The 21,697-nt window shown below is 35.3% G+C and overlaps 1 protein-coding gene across 1 annotated transcript in view; it reads right to left on the minus strand.

Moving 5' to 3' along the window:
* Positions 1-2,047: 2,047 nt before the first annotated feature.
* The window catches only part of KIFAP3 (kinesin associated protein 3), a 188,882-nt gene continuing 169,232 nt past the window's right edge, over positions 2,048-21,697 (minus strand). Inside the window, exon 20 of the mRNA XM_044675890.1 lies at positions 2,048-2,520. Coding sequence (XP_044531825.1) covers positions 2,412-2,520 — 109 coding nt within the window. The 3' untranslated portion in view covers positions 2,048-2,411. The remainder of the gene's footprint in view (positions 2,521-21,697) is intronic.

The raw sequence follows: 21,697 nt of genomic DNA on the forward strand, positions 1-21,697 counted from the left end.
TGAAGGTATATTGATTCTCGGTGATCACCTTTTCTAGTGGTTTATTGAGAACGTGCTGTGGAGTGATAATATGCTCTAGAAATTGACTGAACAGGGGTTAAATTCAAGATTTCTCATTTGCGGACTCCATTCTCTTTTTTGTAAATGGAAACATTTGCCTTTTCCAAACCTGGGGCAGAACCTTCATATGACTGATGACTGTGCCTCAGTAATCAAATCAACCAGTTCTTTTAGTTGTCTCGGATGTAGTTCATTTGGGCCTGATAGACTGAATTCATCAAAGGAAGCTAGCTGCTTTCTCTCCATTTATCTGGTGAACAGCTCTCTAGTAGCCATTTTTGTTCTTTCCAGTATGAATTTCATTCTCTTTAATAAAGCAGCTTCCACTGTCAGTCATTTATCAATATTTCATTCATCCATTAAAGTGTGTTTTCTAAAAGTGATTGAGATCCAGTTTACTCTGAAAATTTAAATGTTCTCTCTGAATTCCTAGGTAGTATTAATTTGCCTAGCAAACTTGCTTTATTTTCCCTTTATAGATGCATAATGATAAATTTTAGTCCAGCTCTCAATTCCTGAATCCTGGTTTTGATAGAATTGTGATCTTAGGCCTCAGTGGCATCATTTTTATAATGGCATAATGACACTTACAGCTCCAGGATGACTGTGAGAGGGCCCTTTGTCAGTGGTAAAGCATCATATCAATGTTAAAAGTATGATCATTGGCAGTAAAAATCCTAAGAAACCTGCAAAAGGGTATTTTGCATTTATTTCAGAGATATACTGGATAAAGAGGGTAAGGGAAGAAGACAGAAACAGATGTCTTCCTTTGAGAAAGTGATGATGATAATTCACAAGATGTGAGATTTGTAGAGAAAAAAGTGGTGCATGCTTGTTGCTTCAGCTCAGTCGGCTGGAGAGTCAAAGCTGTAGAGTGTCTGCTAGGTTTGTATCAGCGTCACAATGTTAAGGACTGTGTTCTGGTGTCACCTCATAGATACCACGAAGGGGAAAGATAAACCAAGTTACATGTCAGCAGAGTTCCCACAGTGATCCAGTGATCCGAACAGCTCCTTTAACGAGGGATAATGCCTTCCAGCTTTTGTACCTTCCACAGATTTATACACAGTAGATGATAAATGCATATTTGTTTATTTTCTACTTGATCTGTTTGAAGTAGGGCTTAGAGACAGGGAAGATGCTAATCCTTTTAGCTACAGATAAGTCACTTCTCTGAGTCTCAGTTCCTTCATCTGTAAAAAGGAGGTAACAGAATACCTATAGGACCTACCCTGGAGGGTTGTTGTGAGGCTCCAATGAGACCATGCAAGGAAAGCACTTTGCAAACCTCTAAATGCTTGCTAATTGTCAGCTCTGGTCCAGTTCTGCCCTCACTCAGGTTAGGGATTATAATTCTCCCCAATTTCCAAATCTAAATGTGAGATTCCCAGCTTGTAAGTCTAGTCAGTAAAGAAAAATAATAATAAATGACAGCTTATATTCCCTCATTTCAATTCAGTGGGTCTTATAACTAAGTGCTATATAAGATAGGTGGGAACACACTGAGTGTAAGCTCTGTGGGCTGGGCCTTTGGAACGAAAGGAAATGAAGAGTATTTAATATCCCGAAAGATTCCAACAGAATAATTGCCACTTAATAAGAAAGAGGCTGGAGTATGTGAATACAAATGATCTTTTTTTCTGCTTCAAAGCATCTGGTCATATTTAATAAACTAAAAAATATACTATATTGTGGGTGTTCTAGGACCAGAGGGGGGCTAAAATGTTTCATTAAAAAAAAAAAGCCTGAAAACACCAAATCTGTCCCACTACTTCCTGATAACACAGTAGCCAACTCTAGGAAGGTAGTCTCTGACCATGCAAGGTGTGAGAGGGTGCCCATCTTTTCCTGTAAATCTGAAAGTCATACTTGGGATATAAATTGGGGAAAAAAGGAAATAGGGGAAAAAAGTAAAGAAAAAACATACATAAATTATATAAACATGTGAGTCCAAATGAAATTCATTAAATACAAACACATGACTGTCTTGTTATCAGCACTGTGAGCTTCTTGTTTTTAATAGAAATTAAATTAATTGCTTAATATACATAATGTAGTGTTTACTTTCCAGTCCAGTAGATTTTTAACATTCACTTTCAAGTCCCATGGCAAATACTGTACAACCTCAAAATGTAGCCTGATGTGTGAACTACATCACCACCAGCAACACAAGCAAAAAGAAGGAGTTGGGTTCAACCATCAGCTAACAACATATAAAAAAGGAAACATGACACAGACCTATGGTGGTATCAACATGCATTACCAGGCCAAGGTCCAAAGTTAGCTAAACACGTACTGTTTTCTAGCAAGTTGGGAGGACACATCAAAAAGGATTTGGGACAGGGATGACTTTAGCGAGATCCATAGCCATAGTAGTAAGGTTCATCAGGGCGGAATCCATAAGCTGTGGCTGGACGTCCAAGAATGCCAACTGGCTGACCAAAACCATCTACTCCAAGACTAAAGGGAGAAGAAAAGAAAATACAATTGTTATGTTTGTCATCACAGAGATATATGGCATAGTTCAAGGAAGAGGTCTGGTATTTTAGAATTCCAAAGTTCTATTGCTAATAGTGATCTCTGAACTCATTAACTGACCTGTGTTTTTTTCTCTGCCCATTAAATGTATATAATAAAGCATAAGCCTTCAACAATCAAAAAAATTTATGTACCAGAATAACATCCAAATCAATATTAATATTGAACTGAATATTTATATCACTATTTAAATTTGGTCATTCAAATAATCAATAATATCTTCAATTGCACAAAACAGGAGCAAGGATAAGAAAGGGAATTTTTCCACATTGTACTATGGCATACATGAAGCTGGCATTAGTGTAGCATATACCCGTGTTTAAGAGTTGCAGCTTAGGAGGGCTAAGTCACACAATAAGCCTATGACGATGAGAAACAGAACTAGGAATTCTGACACTCAGACCTCTGAAAGTTATGGGACATGTCATTTTACAAGCCTGTTGCTGAATGTTTATTTAAGGCATGTAAATGAAACAGCAAATTTTTTGTGACTGACAAAAGGATAATCATTAATTCTGCATAAATTCATTGCATGTTAATAACTAGAAGCCAAGAGCTAATCTGCTTTGTTGTAAAGATGGAAAACCTAAAGGATGGAGAATTCTATTATTTTTAAAAGCAATTTCCTGATCATCAACAAATTATTTTGAAATGAATCTGTCTTCTAGATTATCAGAACAATCAAAGAAACACAGAGCAATGGGATAGAGAATTCACTGTGCCAGGCAAATGAAGTGGTTACAACATGCTCATGCAGAGCTCATGCAGTGGATACTGGCACAGCTGTTATCCCTCACCCCCTTTAAAGAAATCCAACACAGAGAAATTTAGGCTTATGGGAAAAAAATAAGTATATAAATAAATTATGACATCCTGTTGCCTAGAAAGATACAACAACTAACAAAAAACATCCACAAAACAAAACAAACTAAAAAAAAATTCCAACCTTATCTAAGAAATTATTTTAGAAATAACAATTGCAAGATTTAGGGAATTAAAAGGAAATTTCTATCCTGGGTAGGGACAGTGGCAGACTAAATTTTAAATTCCAAGTAACACACAAAATACTCTTCCCTCTTATGTGTTTCTGTTTTCAAGGCTCAGGGAGTACAGTTTCTGGTAAAATAAAATATTGACCCAAATATAGGCTATACTCGCTCCTCATATGTGGTTTCTAGTATGTTTTATAATCGGTGCTATTTTTCATTTTTTTCCCTTTCATAGTGATCTTATTTTAGGGGCAAGACCTATATTTCAGGTCACATTATTTTGTATGCTAGCTTATTTCTGATAGTTTTAGAACATTAAATTTTTGGGGGGAAATAAATAATTTTAAAAGGTTAGTAGAATCAATCTGTATGATTTTTACTATGACTTAGAACCAGTTTTTCCACTTATACCCATCCTTTGATGGAGGTACACATCTCTAATTTGAAAAAGAAGCAATAGGAAAATATGATTTAATAGATTCACTGTATGGACAGTGTTTAGAAATGTATCTGTTTCTGGGAGTGAGGCACACAGCATCTTTTTACTAGAAGAGAAAAAGGCTAATCTACCTGGAATAGATGGAAAACAACCTTGGATATGAAACATACACAAGTCAATGAATTTTTGGGTACTAAAGGGTTGCTTACATAATTTATGGATTACCTGAATGCTTTATCATGCCTTTTTTCTGTCTTGAATTTTGACTACATTTTTCCACTACCAGTTGCATAAGGCCAAAGATGTGCAAAACTCAAAGTAACTTTGCTATTTATTAGCATCAATGGATTAAAATCTTGTTAAAAAAAGTTAAAAATTAATTGTTAAAACAAATTTTGGGGGTATTATGTATTCAGGCCAGGGAGATAGAGGCTGGTAAGCTGGTCTAGGAGTCAGAAAGATCTGAGTTTAAAGCTTGCCTCTGACACAGCTTGATTTTCCTTCTCCTATGACCTCCCACCCCCCAAATCCCTCATCTTCTAGAAAATTCTCTACATCTATACATTTCAGGTGAAATGTCAACTTGTATTGGTAGATGGAGTTTCCTCATCTGGGAATTTGCTCCTTATACTAATGAAAGCGCAAGTGCAGGCTCTCTCCTATTAATGCCACCACTCCTGCTCCCTGAATAATGGAAATAATCCTTTTCCATTAGAGGAAACCACTTAGTTGTAGACTAGGTTAATATTCTTGTTATTCTATGGAGGAAAAAAAACCCATAAGTTATGATCTTTTTGAATGGTATTTGGCATGTGTCCCCCCCTTTGATTTATGAGATAAGAAATTTTTAAAAAGTATAGTTTTCCCACATCTCTGGTGCTCACCAACACTCTTCTGTATAATGTATGCCTAAAGATTAGAGGGTGATATAACCATGGCAATCTTATTTTCAAGATTATTCATTTAAAAATAATTTAACTCTCATTCACAATGTTCAGGTCTCGGACTTTGGGTTCTTTAAATCTGGAAAACAGAAATCAATTTACTTTCTTGGAAGTGTTGCAAATAATGACTCAAATTATTGTTCAACAGAAGAAGTCAAGCCTCAGTAAATTTTTTTTCCTTGCTATTTAAACTTGAGTATAGTGACTGGGATATATCTGTAAAAGGAGAAGAGAGGACCTTCTTAAGAATAAAAAATGATAGATATTTCAACATCAACTGAATTGTCTAAAACTTAATATTTTTAAGCAGATCAATGACTATCTCAATGGTCTAAAATTCCCATGATAATCTAAGCCTTGGAAGTCCAATTGGCATTTGAGTGAAGCAGCAGACTGACAGAATTTTCTCTAAAATTAAAAGGGCTATAAACATATGCTTAAAACCATATTTATGATAAGAATAAATCTATAAGTGGACCACAGAAATAATTTGAAGTGTTGCATTCATACATACACATAATATACATGTATATTATGTATGTATATATGGAAGTGTATTTTTGCTTGCAAAAAAGAAAAAAAAAACCCAGACATTAAAGATGCCTTTTCACATGCAGCACATTGCAAGGCAGGGTACCAGCCAGTGATGAGGGCAGGGGAAGGTGAATGAGTCTGTGGTATTCTAAGCCTCTTGCCAAGTTTCTTTGCCTCACTTCTGTAAAAGGAGATCACCTACCTCCGGTATTTGTAAGGCTTATTTAATGCATATTTGTAAAGCACTTCGAAATCCTGGGGTGAAAAGTGCTGCACAAGCAAAAGCATCATCATATTATTAACATTAGATTACAGTGACAATGGGTTTCTTTTCTTCTTTCACAATCCCAGGTCAGTGTTACCAACATAAACAAGGATCATTAGGCATTTTTGTGGGGACAACAAAAGACATATAACTGACAGGAGCTCTCTGAGGTTAAGGTGACCATCTATTATCTTCTGGAACAAGTCCAATGCCAGATTAGTCCCAAATCTAGGGTTCTACCAACTATTTCCTGAGTGTGCCCTGAAGTAATGCATGCTGGAGAAATCAGAAAGCAGGTTTTTTCCTACCTCTTCCTTCTCCTTATAAACAGCTGGTAGCAGCTGCTGATGGTGACGTGCCATTGCACCTGGTTGCCTTAGACAAAATCTATGGTACAGAGGAAATATTTATGGAAAAATTTGGTAGCTCAAGGATTCCCTTCGGAGGGAATCCCATCAGTATAAGAGGGAACAAGATTGGTAGTCGTCATATATGAACCTGAAGTTAATCTTGGGAACTCTTGTGCAGAAAGGAATGGTGGTGTTCTGTCCCAGGAGTAAACCTTGGTGAAGCCCAAAGGACAGGAAAAAGAGGGATCTAAGAGGGATGGGTCCAAGTCTCATGGGAAGAGAGCCCTAGTTTGGCATTTTACAATTTAAACTAAAATGTGTTTCCTGCCAGGTAAGGAAAAGTGTGAAGGTCTTCCTGATTGGAGTGTTAAATGTGGCTCCAAAGGATTTTCCCTGGAAATGACATGAGAGAGAAAAATCCTGATGCATATGTAGGCTGCCAAAGGAGAATCCTCCACTGAGAATAACTACTCGCTTAGAGGTATACCAGGGGAGAGATCTGTCTTCTGGTAACTGAGATGGTAAAAAGACCTTTGGGAGAAGGTTGCTTTCTACTAAGCATCTGTTATTTTCCTTTGCAAGCCTATGGACTGGCTGGTGCAGCCCATCATAGTGAACTATGGGGAGAATTAGATATTAGCAATTGGCCTTTTCTGCTTTTTCTTCGTTGAATTTCTGGTTAAGTTAGGGTTCTGGATGTCCTAGACCACAGAGAGAGCTGAAAGCACTTTATTGCTTGTGTACCCTCTTACTTTGGAGAGGTGTAAGAGATTGACCTAGAATTGGGATGAAATGCTATTTTAGTTTCCTCTCAATAGAATTTTCTTTAATTTTGTAACTGTGTGTGCTCATGGGTAAGGAAGCAGTATATCCCTGGAGTGGGAAGCTTGGGAGAGATTTCTTCCATTTAATCAAAAGAAATCCCAAATTCTCTCTTAGAAGCAACTGGTCAGGTTTATTTGAACTGAGGTCACCCATTACTGGGTCAGACCCTAAAGGGAAGTTGGAGAGGGGTTAGGGGCTAAGCTGTTCTCTTGTCCAGGTTTCTAGTATGCACCTTCATCCCTCACCTTCCCCCCGCCCCCCCAAAGGGAGTCCTCCCCAGACAGCAACATTTGTTTTTGTTTTTATTTCTGCCATCTTGTCAATCTGTTTGGTTTATGTTGAACTTGTTTGTAAATCAGTGAATACACCTATATCTTTCTCATTATTTCGGGGTCTTTTCCACCTTGTATTCATGAATTTTTTTTGAGCCTCATGCAGAAATATTTTTAACTATTGAAGTTCACATTTTTAGCTCTGGCTCATTGATCTGGCCTGCCAGTATCTTTTTGATTCCCCTCCCCTTGAGACAAAAACTCTATCCTAATCTTCCCACATGTAAGTGGGAAACAGTAATACTTTTTACTATCCATTTTAATAACACAAGATAATATCTTAGTACTGTGTAGTTTGTATCATTAGAAATAGTGATCCTTCACCTAAGTCAACACACAGAAGGTGATCTGCTAGAGCAGAGGCAGCCCTCAGGAGGCACAGAGCCCTCAACAATCCTGAGTTTGGCTTGAACCAGATGAAAATGTAATTGTGAAATCCTTATAGAATAAATAAAAGTACAATAAAACAAAGATAATATTACATTTTAACACTAAATCACCTTGCAGCTGGCAGGGATCACTGCAGTACCTATTAGTGTCTGCTCTCCCCCTTCCCTTCTGGCCTATTCTCCCCCCCCCCCATTGTTCTACAGTACTACAATGCTTAGGGGTGGCTAGATGGTGCAGTGGATAGAGTAGCTTGGTGTTGGGAAGACTTAAGTTGAAATCCAGCCTCAGATAACTTACAGGCTGGGTAACTCTACTCAAGGCACTGCCTCATTTTCTCATATGTAAATGAAGATAATAAAAGCACCCACAAAAAACCAACAGGGTTGTTCTGGCACATAGTAAGGCACTTAAAGGCCTCATTTCCTTCCTTCTTTCCACAAGAAGTCATATGCTGGAGCAGCTAGGTGGCTCAGTGGATAGAAAACCAGGTGTGGAGGTGAGAGGTCCTGGATTCAAACTGACCTCAGACACTTCCTAGCTGTGTGACCACCCTGGGCAAGTCACTTAACCCCAGTTGCCTAGCCCATACATACCATGCGTTTCTGTCTTGGAACCAAAACCTGTATGATTCTAAGATCTAAGGTAAGTTTTGTTTGTTTGTTTGTTTTCAAAAGAAGTCATAAGCTAATAGTTTGCTGAGAAAGTTCATTTACTTTTTCAACTGCTTATGCTTATCTGCCACAGGACCAAAACTACAACATTTTGGAGCTGGTGACCCCAGATACTGTCTAGTCCAAGGAATATGCCTGAAGATCCTCTTCAGGCATATTTGCTAGTGGATTATCACTTGAGGGAATACTCACACTAATGATATTCCAGACCCACTGGATATTGGAGTATTAACTGAGAAAACAGAGATAGATGGGAACATTCTCTAGATATGACACATGCATTGGGAATTCTAAAGTCCTTTATAAAGGCTCGCTACTGAGTGCTGTGGTAAGTTAATGTTAATCTGAACTCCTTTTTGCCCCCCAAAACAACCTTTTGATTTTAAAGCAAAAAGTCATGAGTTTGAAACTTTGGATTATATCTCCTTGAAGCCATATGTAGAGTATTCCCTCCTTTTGGCTATGCTGTATATGGTCTGTGCAGCCGTTCTAAAGACCTTTTGGTTACTCCCGGAGTCGAGAAAAACCTGCCTCTTGTCCAGACTGAGATTTGAGTCTGCCAATCAGAAAGGCTTAGGAAAAGGACATCAGAAAGAGCCTAAATTGGTGGAGGGGATAGGATATGGGCTTCTCCCTTTGGAACCATGGACAGAGAAGGCAACTGGCCACGAGTAGCTTGTGCTTTGGCCTGCTTTTTATTATTTAATAAATCATTATAAATTAAGGTATAGGTCCCTCCAGAGCATTTTAATCATAGCAGTACATTTAACTTAATGGGCACAGAATAGGAAACACTTGGTTATGAAGTCAGAGAATTCTAGATTCAAATTTGAGTTCTGCCACTTCCTATCTGGGTGACCTTACAAGACTCTTAATCTTCTTTATCTCTAAAATGGCCTTATAAGTTTTAGCTATAAATCTCCTAATAATACCACTTCACAGAAATAACCAGCAAGCTGTGTGGCATCTTATTCAGATAAAAGCAATCAGTCACCAGAAAGAACAATGTTCCTCTAGATGAAATCTTTATTTTCAATGAGAATCTCTGGGGATACCATTGGGGTAGTAGAAGAAATCTGAGAAACATTAAAAAAAAAAAATTCCAACCCTAAATGATTATAATTTATAACCTCACCACTAGATGGAGTAGTTACTCTATCTTCACTGCCAAAAAAGTTTCCAAGAAAGGATTATTAAATCCAAACAATTCCTCAACATACATAAATTGATAAAGAGAACAAGCCATGGTTTCCATTACTTTTTCAGCAAATCAATGTCTTTTTTATACAAATGTGAAAGTAATTTAGGTACAGATCTCTGGAATATCAATCTATCAGTCATTTCCAAAAAGTTTTTTGGCTGTGGGGTTCTTCAGAAAATGTCAAGAGTGGAAGATCAGTGTCTGATTGTTTTGGACACTTAAAAAAATTACACTGATGCATGATAAAATGCTATTGCAAAACAGTGTCTAAGATTTCCATTTAACATCTGTTAAAGAGAATCTTACATGCATATGTGTACCGTGTAGAGAATATCCAGTTATCATATATATGCGTGCATATACATATGCATATACATATACAAGGTATTTCCTTAATCCTATGCAAAGGTAACCTGCCTACTATCTAGACTTCAAATTCTGTAATTTGGGGAGAATACCAGCCTAGCAAGCAATCATATAATCTTCTTTAGACATTTTCATAAACATTTCACAAGCTTGGTTTCAAAGATCTCCACAAGAAACAAAGCTGAATTTTACCTTTAAGTGTATCCCTTTCAAGTTTAGCTCTTCTTCTGAAATATCAATTTGTCCTAATGATTGTGGTTAATCATTTATCCTTCTAGAATTTCAATGAGATTCCATGTCATACTTACTTGTGCTTTCAAGGATAGAATTTACTAACTTTATAGCTCTATTGATCAAAAAATTTGCAACTGGTGTTAGAGGAACTAGTGACACTATAAAATAACTTTATATATTAAAATTTTCTTTCCCTCTTTGGCAGCTACTTTTTAATAAGTTTATAGATTTTGATATCATCTAGTTTAACTCATTTCATAGATGAAATTGAGGCTGAGAGAAAATCAAGGGACTTGCCCAAGGTTGCAATCGGGTTGTAAGAACCTAACTGGATTCAGACTCAAGTCCTCTTATTCCAAACCCACTCTCTTTTATTACAATAGGTGTTCTACACCCACCAAATAATCAGATATAAGACAATCAATTACTCAAAACTGTGATGGGTCCAAGTTTCTTACAACAGTGCTTTTTAAAAAAAATATAAGGACTTATACTTTTTCAGTTAACTGTGAAAACTTCCTTGACATTGGCCATCTTGTCCTGTTAGGTAATGTTCCATTTTATACCAATGAGGTACAAAGGTCAGGTTAACACTTAAGACAGATTAAGTAACCCCTGGGATGAGTGAATAAACCATCTGGATCATTAACAAACTGTCTGGATAATGGCTTGCTTATTCATCATGGGTTCCATATTTATATAATTTGTCACATTACCTTTCTTTTAAAATAATGTAATTACTGGAATAAAATGGTGCTCTCAGCTTAAAGAAGAGGCAATGGAAAAAATGGTATTTTCCCCCTTTCTGATTGCTTAACCATACAGTCTGGAAATGAGTGGGTTAAACATTGAACACTACAACTAATTACTATGTAATGCTAACCCCAGTTGCTGGTTCATTTTGAGACCCTTTAAAATATGAACTGTGTATTTTACCCCTATGCACTCTCTTAATGATTTGTTTTTTTAGACTGAAATCACTTCCAGCCATCAGTTATACTCGCGGTCTCTACAGATGCACTTTTCCAAGCACAAATATTTCTTTTTCCTATTGGTCTGCCAGCCCTGTCAGAGCAAATTTCACTTTAAACTAAATGCTATGATACTTAAAACCTCTTGGATTACTCAGGCTGCTAGTGTGATCTATGACCTTCCAAGAATGACAGCTGAACTTTCCAATTTGCTTATACTGCTGGGGAACTAGAAAGCACATGCCAAAGAGGAAAATGTTCCTAATGCTGAGCAGCAAGGAGGGCTCTTGGCCCGGGAGGGGAAAGGAGAGAGGGAACTGTTAAGTACTAAAAATATTAATAAGAAATGCCCCAAAGTGCATGACCTCACACACAATTCAAAAGTTAATAGAGTAGTAAAAATCCTTTAGTCCAATTAAAACATGTTTAATGAGCCTGCTAGTGAGTGAAACTCCCCCAGAGTTGTATCTTCATGTGATAATACACTGTCAAAGTGAACAAGCTCAAGTCTACAGAATCTGAAAGCATCATGAAAACTAATAAGCTGGGGGCTATGTCAACTCCCCAACTTCCTTGAAAAAACAGACAGAAGTCCTCCACGTGCACAGAATCAAAGCGGAGATATGGTGCAGGTCTCTTGAAGGTTATCCTTTTTGACACACTACAAGTCTCTTAAATGAAAGATTTCTGAAGTCCCACAGTGCAAAACTCATGAATTTCTGAAAAATATACACATTTATACTACTACCTGGGCAAATTTATTAAGCAACTCATTTTCCTTCACTGGCTTAGAAGAAAAAAGCTTTGGATTTTTTTTTTCCTAGAAAAATACTCTAGTAACTATCTGAAGCAAAAATACTTAATGTAAAATTTTCATTTCTACAATTTATGTCATATTCTATTTATTCTTTTTACTTCTTTTTTATTCTTCAAGCCTTAAAATATATTTCTGCTAAGATAAAAAAATCAGCTGGCTAAAAATTATCAAAGATTTTGTTTTCACAGAGAAATCAAAATAATATATTCTAGAACTTATAGGCAAGCCACATATTTTAAACAAAGAGCTACAGCTTATATAAAACAATTAAGAATACTCCCAAAGCACCTATTTTTAAACATTTAAGCAACTGTGCCTCAAATTTTTGAAACCTCAATCCCAAACAAATCTGCAGTCTGAAATCTATAAACAACAAGGCATTTTCTTTTAGTTTTTCAGGTTCCTTTAAAAAAGATTTCTGGTGGGTAGTTTTGGTCAGAAATCTTTGATCCTTTCTGTTATACTCTAGTATGAAAGTTATATAGGTCAAATGATATTTCATATTGTCATTGTTCCTTTTACCACTTCTATTGATCTCTGCCTCTGGAACTCGGGCTCTGAAGTGGCAATAAAATTCATGCTAAATACCATTGGGAAATGAAATGTCTATTCTTTAAAAAATATGTAATATATTCCAAAGGAGTCCTGACAAAAAATGCTATTTCCAGAGGGAGAACTGTTGGAGTCTGAATGCAGATTGAAACATACTATTTTTCCATTTATTTTCTTTGTGTTTTTCAAAAATAAGTCTCTGTGATTGCATATGTATAACCTATATCAAACTGCTTATCATCTCAGGGAAGGGAGAAGGAAGAGAGAGGTTGAGAATTTGGAACTCAAAATTTTAGAAAATAAAATGTTAAAAATTGTTTGGGAAATTGTAATTGGGAAAAGTACTGTATTAAAAATATGTAATATCAACTATACAAGGAAACAAATAGGCTTTCTATTGTACTATAAGCCCTACAAAAAGGTAGTCAGACAAATGGAATTCAGTTCTTTTCTCACTTGAACTTATGTGCCAAGTTTCAATTCAATGTAAGTACATATATTTAAATTATGGTCCCTAGTAGAGTAGGATCCTTAAGAGCTGAAACCATATAATTTCTATATTATGTAACTATGGGTACTTGGCAAATATTAATTAATTCAACATGGGTTGATATATGTCAGAAATGTCAAATGCAGCATGCTGGTCAAGTAAGGGGCAAAAATCCTTAGTGCTCTCCACCAAAGAAAAATTTAATTGAGAAATGATTAGCAAAATAAACAAAAATATAACACAACATACATAGCACTAATTTGTGATGTTCTAAATCAATATGTGGTCCTTAGGGTTCTATTTCTATTTGAATTTGACACCACTTATAGAAGCATTTTTTATTTTCTTTTCTGACTTGAAATCTTACTGCTACATTTAAAAAAGAACTTAAATGCATTTCCAAATTTGTTTGGTCAATAATGAAATGCTATGCTAATTTACTTGGTCCCTCTACTAGCCACCCTCATCTTTTAGGTAAAGAGACATCTTATTGTTTTAAAAGTTAGCCTTAGACTTTACACGTGGTCATATTTCTCAACTCCCTTGCTCAAGGGTTCTTTTTTTAAAACCTTTCCCTTCCATCTTGGAATCAATTTTATGTATTGGTTCCAAGACAGAAGATAGGCAAGGGCTGGGCCAGTGATGGCAAACCTTTTAGAGACCGAGTGCCCAAACTGCAACCCTCATGCTACATGTGAACCACCCCGTTACTCCAGACAGGGAAGGAAGTGCTCCCTTTGGGTTGCTGGGTAGCAGAAATGTCCTCAGGGCGGTGAAGAGGGGGAGGCATGCATGCCATAGGTTTGCCAACATGGGGCTAGACAATGGGGGTTAAGAGACTTGCTTAGGGTCACACAATTAGTGTCTGAGACCAGATTTGAACCCAGGTCCTCTCATTTCTAGGCTTGGCTCTCGATCCATTGAGCTACCCACTCAAGGGCACTTTAAAAAATTTTTCACCTCATGAATTGGTTATATCACTTATTAAATCAACCTACATACCTACAGAACCACTAGTTACTCTAATCTTAAGTCATTTGATGCAACTTAGTGGCTTGGAAAAAAAATCCTTGGATGTAACTACTGATAGGTTGCCTGTGTTGGACAGGTCTCTTTCTTTGTCAATGCTATACTTTCTTCATGTGTAAAATGTGTAAAAATGGAAGAAAGTGTGCTTCCTTACTATGAGAACATTATGATGTTTGCAATTACAAAACAAAAGGTAAAATACTACAGAACACATTTAGCATTCTTAACAACATATGAAAACCATGGCGGGTTCTTTCCTGATAATACCTAGTAGGAGAAGCTGGTGACCCACACAGAGCCTAGACAGTTACAAGCTACTTGGCAATGCCTGCCATGCTTCTCACATGTGATTGCTCTTTGTCTGCCTTCACAGAGATTGATGGGCACAAAAGGATACACGTGGCCACTGCACTAAAAGAATGCCACTGCCAATCAGATCCTCTATCTGGTGGTGCTGAACTGCCTACCCAAACTGAGTAAATTCTGTAGAATTCTGGGTTTCTAAGGTTATGTTTGGGTCAAATGGAATATTCCCTTTAAGAAAAAAAATACTTGAACAAAGTCTCTTTAGACACAGAATCCTTGGCATATTTCCTATTCAATTAGTATCTGAAAGTTCTTTTTAAAGAAAAAAAGTACAGGATCTGCCCAAGGTCTTTGCTGTTCTGTGCAAAATAGACACCTACTTAATCTCTGAATCCAATACTTTTTTTTTTTTTTTTTACTTCTGCTTCCCTAGTAGGGGCAGGAGAGACCTTGAGGTGGGGCCCTTACACCCTGGGTTCTCCTTGTTCTTGTGCCACCACTCATGCTGTCTTATAGAGGGTCACTCTGATGACTTGGTATTTGCGAATGAGATCAGAGTTGGGAAGATGTAAAGGAGAAACTCTGATGGAAATATTACACATGAAAAAGGAAGGATTTTGGAGAGAGTTTGGGATAACTCCACTGATTACTGAGATTATCCTATTATATAGAGAAGTAAGAGCATTCCCCTAACTGTAGGCAAGAGGGAGATATATCTGTTCTCGGTTCAAATCTGAGAACTAAAGAATGCTTATGTTTATGGGTTAGCAAGAAAGCAATTGTGGGGGCTACTTGCAGATGGCCTGCAATGACTTTTCTCTGACAGAAAACGCAAGTTGCATCTGCAGTAAAATATGGTTAATTTTATAGTCAGTAACTCTGTCTTTTCAATTGCAAGGGAATTGAAATTATAGTTAAAGAAAAAGTTGACTACTAGCTATAACATCCAAAATGAAATCACTATTTTACATGTAAAGCCTTAAATAATGCCTTGAGGAATTCTCCCCACCCCTGCTGACTTTTTAAAGAATTTGTTTTATTTTTTTCCCTTAAAAGATTATTATGATGAATAACTGGCATTTATATAGTTAAGATTGTATAGAGTTTTTCTCATTATTTCACTTGATCTTCACAATAACTTGGTGAAATAGATATTACTGTTTTTGCCATTTAATAATGGAGACTGAGAGAGGTTATGTGATTTACCCCAGGGTCACTACTTGCTGACTCCACGCCCAGCATTCTATCTAATGCAGTAGTGTCAGTCAACAAGTATTTATTAAGCTTACTGTGTTGTCAGCCCCCTAGATACCTAATAATAATGTAAATGTTGAATATATAAAATTATATAAAAATGTTGAGATAAACACATGTGATTTAAAGAGTATACTTTATCAGTTCAAAAAGATTCAATTTAGGTAACTTACTGGGTAGAACCAGGCTTGGAGATGAGTTGGGTTCAAATCTAGCCTTAGAAACTTCTTAGCTGAATGACCCTGGACAAGTCACTGAACCCTAAATATTTAACCCTTATTGCTCTTCTGACTTGGAACCAATACACAGTATTGATTCTAAGATGGAACGTTAAGGGTTTAAAAAAAAAAAGATTCTATTTAAGTTAAAGGTTATAATGGAGAACTACTATTAAGAATAATTATTTGTCCCACTGGATTCATGAAGTTTCCTTCCAGCCTATCCTATTTTGGAGATTTAAAATTAGCCACTTGTATTAGTAATATCAATTTGGATTCTTTTTATATAATTGCTTTGCCATTTAATCTCTGACAGGGCAGTTAGAAGATGTTTCATAATTTTCTAGAAAAAATGATATCTCGATTATGCAAATGAAAAGAATATATATGGGGAGGACAAGCACAAAAAAGGATCATTTGACTTTAAAGAATAATTTCTCCTACAATTAGATGATAAATTATTGTTCTAATTCATGTGATCATCATATGTGTGTATATGTGTTATGATTTAAGATGAAATATTGGCTAAAGTATAACAATTAGAAATTTACTAGCTGCACTTTTCATTCATTCATTCAACAAGTATTTATTTGTTTAGACTTCTATCCTTAGACATAATTTTGCTGAGCCTGGCTTCTGGATGGGAAATATAAGACTCTTTGACTATAAACATGGAACTCTATCTTTTAAAAAAAGACATTGGAAATTTATATTTAAATAAACAACTAGGCTTAGGAGAAATATAAACAAGTAAACATTATGGATCTTCTGTTTTCTTCTCTGTGTACAAGGTAGGTACAAACTTCTAGGTAGCTTGAAGCTAATATTTTTTATGTCAATCAGGAGAATGGCCACTCAATTGCTGTTATAGTGACTAATTATTCTCCTTAGCAGAGAATTAAATCCTATTCAAGTTGATGGAGGCTTTGAGAAGCTCTAATGTTACCAAGTGATTTGATAAATGAATAAATGATAGTAATTTCTTAATCAATTTGCTTTTTCAAGCATAGCTGGTGGGTACAAATTCAAAAGGGAAACAACAAATCCCTGTCCTCAAGGAACTAACATTAAAATAAAGACAACACATATAAGAGTAGTGATCAGAGTGATATTTCAGTTGGCAAAATTGCAGGAATGGATGGTAAAATAGATTGACACACCCTTTCTAGGGATAATGATAGAACTGATTTGAATATCATTCCAAAACTAGAAAAAGGGAAGGGAAGGGAAGAGAAAGCAAGTATGGCTAGATCTGAGGCCACAGAAAAAAGCAACTATAACAATCACCAGTCAAGATAACAGAGGCCTCATGGCAGAATGGTTCAATGCATGAAAGAATCAAATCTTCTAAGATTTGGTTTTTGGATTTATGACTAGTGAGGAAAAATATAGAAGTGATTTGAATCATATGATATTGTCATATGCTAGATTATTTACAGTGAAAAGGCTCTATAATTCAGCTTTAAGCTGATCTCTCCAATTTTTAAATAAAAACAAGGGGCTTTTATTTCTGCTTTAAAAAAAAATGAGAAAACTTGATGAATATGAAAAGTCCCTTTGATACTACTTCATGGAGTATCCAAATCTCTTCTAATTAAGAGTATTTTTTAAATATGTGAACTAATTACTGGTTTTGTGGTTACTCAAGAAAAAAATTCAAAGATGTCATCTGAAATCCTACAACACTTATTACCATGGCAACGTATGTTTAAAATCATTATTTATCTAAGTAAATTTGGGTTTTCTTCCAAAAATCCAGTTTTTAAAAGCATATGCGTATCAGAGGCCAACATTTCTACCCAGCAGATCTTTAGCCTTGAGAAATTAGCATTTTATATAAAAGTTCTTGGTGCACTCAATAGTTTACTGAGAAAGCCACTATTATTCATGTTGGACAATGTATAATATAGATGTGTTTTAGTAAAATGATCCCCATTGTAAATCTACAATCCCATTTTACAGACCCATTATAAAGCCACAATAAATTGTTGTTGAGATCAAATCTTCCTAACTGTCTATCATTATCTAATGGAAGGACGAAACTATAGTGAATTATCAGACTATAATGATGCAATCTCTTATTAAAATATTTTTTAATTTAGGCTATTTGTATATAGTCCTAATGTGATTCTTAGTTATATGACTTCAATTAAAATGTCATAAAACATGAAACTCTAAATCTTACCCCTCCATTCCTGGACAAATTACCACAAATCCTACTTTTTCTATTAAGAAAACTTAGCAAGAACCTATGGGTTTGTAATTATAATCTAATGAACACTACCACTACCACTGAACTAAATAGTAGTCTAAGGGACTAAGTCAAAGTAATACAGAGACATTTTTAAGAGAGAATAAGATTACTGCCATAAATTTACTTAAGGAAGAAAAAAACAAGGAACATCATAAAATTCATTATGAATGATTTTTTATAAAAATGCCAAGTACAACTGAGAAAAGCCAACCTCTGCTGCACTATTAGTGGGTTCTGCATTTCTCTGCTGATGCAATTCTTTACTTTGTCAGCAAGGGACAGGGCAAGGTCCAAATGACCAAAAGGTAGTAGTCAGGACAAGTGGGAAAACAAGGATGCTAAATATACAGCATTTGGCAGTAATAAATAACATTTGGTAATAGAACATAGCAATAAAACTTCAACTTCAACTTATATCTTAACAAGTAATATGTTTTACATTGTGTATTGATTCAAAAGGGCACCAGGTTTAAAAAAATATATATTCCCCACTTTTCACATATGAACAAATGACTTTGTTTTGGAATTAAATTAAAATAAAGATATGACCTAATAAATAGTACAATAGATTTACTGCTTAGTAAGAAATCAATGACAAATTGTGCAAAATAAGGAGAAATAAAAGGAAACTCTTATCTTTATTAAACAAAGATCAGAATATGGTTATGCGATGAAAAATAGATTACAAATTACAACTCATACTATCATATTTTTAACCTTAATGATGATAATAGAATTTACATAGTGCTTTAAGGTTTGCAAAGCACTTTACATATTGTTAACTCATTTGATATTTTCTTTCCTTTGGAAAAATCTGAATTCTTGGTGAGCACAAAGAATCCAAAAGTAAACCTAATGAGACTTCTACTGATTCTAATGCTATCAGACCTTATTGGTAGATTTTAATTATGATTGGAATATTTTCATCAGCTCCAAGTAGTTTTATTTTAAACATAATATTTTGTTCATCATTGCATGACTAGAACATTTCTTTAAACTACATGTTATTTTGTACTTCTACTGGCCTTCCATAATTGGATGGCTCATTAATTTCCAAAGATCATAGATGGGCTGGAAAGACCCATTGGGATCATCTAGTCCAATTTCATATTTTCCTAGATGAGAAAACTGAGGCCCAGAGTGGCTGACTTGCTTAAGGAAATAGAATAATGAACAGAGTCAGACTGAAACCAAACTCTGTTTATTCCAAAGCCAGCATTCTTTTCCACTATTAAGAAGAAAACTCAGTGCCTCTAGATCCAAATACTGAGTATACAAAAATTATATAAATTCAAAGATTCAGTATGGAAAAATAATTCTCAGTTTCTTCAACTAAATGTTTCAGGAATAAATACCTACAAAATGAGCTGAATACAAGGAAGGAAAATGCATTTGAAGCCAGAAGAACGTATAGAAATCTATTTTTTAAAATGTCATGCTAAATGTTCATAAATAGTTCAATTTCTTCAAAAGAGAACAGAGAGGTATTCTACATCAAATCTGCCTTATGGTTTTCTTCTGGCAGCATCTCCTTGCTTCCTCAGCTCCACAGAATTAAGAACAGGAATGACTATATCTAAAGTATCTAATATTTGATCATGATAGGAATCTTACATATTTTTGCCCTGATGCTTTGTCCCAAGATCTAAATATTGTCAGGATACAAATTATTATTTGAACCATAATCACTATAGCAGGAATAGTGTGAAGAACTAAAAATATGATTCTTTTAAGTTGCTGGTGGATACATTAGGGTCTATAACCTATATCCCTTGGCCACTTTGGGCACATTCCTCCTTTGACTTATTAATACCCCTGGCTGGGATCAATAACAGTTTTCTATTTTTTTTTGTCAGAGCTAAGAAGTCATTCTCAAGCTAAAACTTTTGCAAGCAGGAATAAAAAAAATTAATTTGATTTGAATTTCAAATTTCACCAACTAGACTGTAAACCTTCATGAAGGCAGGGCCATATGTTACCCTAAACTTTTCATCTTTTCCAGTGACTTACACAGGTGGTACTTAAAACAATGTTATACTGTATATTCCTTATCCTGTGTATTGTAATAAGTGCATATTGGTGTCCAAAATTTCCATAATTTACAATATGTAATATTCATCTGATAAATGTTTCTGAAAATTCATAGCATTATTCTACAAAAAGACAGAGATTTCTAAAAACAAATGCTATTCCTACTTTAATAATAAATCTTTTAAAATGTCAAAATATCCTGAAAAACATCCCAAAGACCTTTAATCCACTATAATTCCTTTTCTATGGTTGTCAGAAAGTGAAATATAATGATCTGACTTGTTAAATGAATTTACCTTCTGAGTGCTAATTTATGTCAAAACTAAGCAAGCAGTGTAACTGAAGGAATAACAAACCCATTCATGTATTGTGGAAGAGGGTTCAGGCTTTTAAAAGCACTTAAAGTTGCTTTAATTTTGAATGTGAATGGCAGCACTTGCACAGGCACATACATCTACACATCCACACTCTTCTTTCAGTTTATGACTGCTCTAAATCTTTCTTCCAGCTCCGGCCTCCAACCACTTGACTTGATAAAGTAGGTCACTTAAAAAAAGGAGGAAAGCTCAATAAAATGAATGACAAAGACAACAAGATTAAACTGATTGTGCTGTTTTCGTACATTGTAGCTAAAATTCTGCAAATATGCAGTTGGCTGTGGTTTGGCCTTTAACAGCATGTGATCAGTGAGGAGGAGGAAATTTTATTCTCATTAACTGTTGCAGATTTACTGCAGTGAAAAAGGGCTATGTAACCTGAGAACTGACAGTACAGAAAGATCAAAGCCATGGTCTGGAAACTAAATAAACCCGCTGGCTACTTCCTGCAAGGAAAATTCACTTTAGCAATGTAAAACAGAGCCCAGTTAAAAACTACTCTCAGTTTTATGAGCTGTCATAGCAGTTCAAGTGGTTTGGACTGGTTGAGTTTAGAACATTATATTTCCTTGTTTTTGTCTCAGATACTTCTGTAAGCAGTTTTATAGTTTAAAAAAAAACCCAGAAAAATAAATTTTTTTCTTTTGGTTGAAACTGAGAAGGTCACCACTAAACTCATTAAAAGTAAGCAAGTCTTCATTTGCACATTCCTTTCTCATTTACTATGGTTAAATATTTTGCTTTTAGATTTATTAGCAACATACATTTACTTTAATAATTCATCTGCATTCTGCTCAATTATTGTTTAAAATAAGTGCAAATCAGTTTACAGAACCCAGATGGCTTATATCTCAGGAGAGGGATATTCGTAGTAGCACATCTGGAGAGACTATGGGCAATAGAGAGAATGAGGGAATTAATTAATGCTCTGCTTAAAAATCTACAGACTCCCAGATTTTGGTTTTCTTTTTTAACATTTAAAGGACTTGAACTCACTGCTATTCAAGTAATCTTTTTAAAAATGTTAATAACTACTTAAACCACATTGTTAAATCACTCAAAATGCAGCTGGGCTAGAAATAAATGCAATTTAGTTTAAACTAGGAGACGGCATCCAGGTCAAAAATTGGTTTAAATGTGACTCAGGATGTGAAGGAGAAAAAAGATGAAAATACCATACTCTTTGCAAAAGTAGTTTACAAATGGCAGCCAAATTTACAAAATGAAATTTAAAAGCCTAAGTTACCTCAAGTTTCTGGT

The sequence above is a fragment of the Gracilinanus agilis genome, chromosome 4, assembly GCF_016433145.1.
Source record: "Gracilinanus agilis isolate LMUSP501 chromosome 4, AgileGrace, whole genome shotgun sequence".
NCBI lineage: Eukaryota > Metazoa > Chordata > Mammalia > Didelphimorphia > Didelphidae > Gracilinanus > Gracilinanus agilis.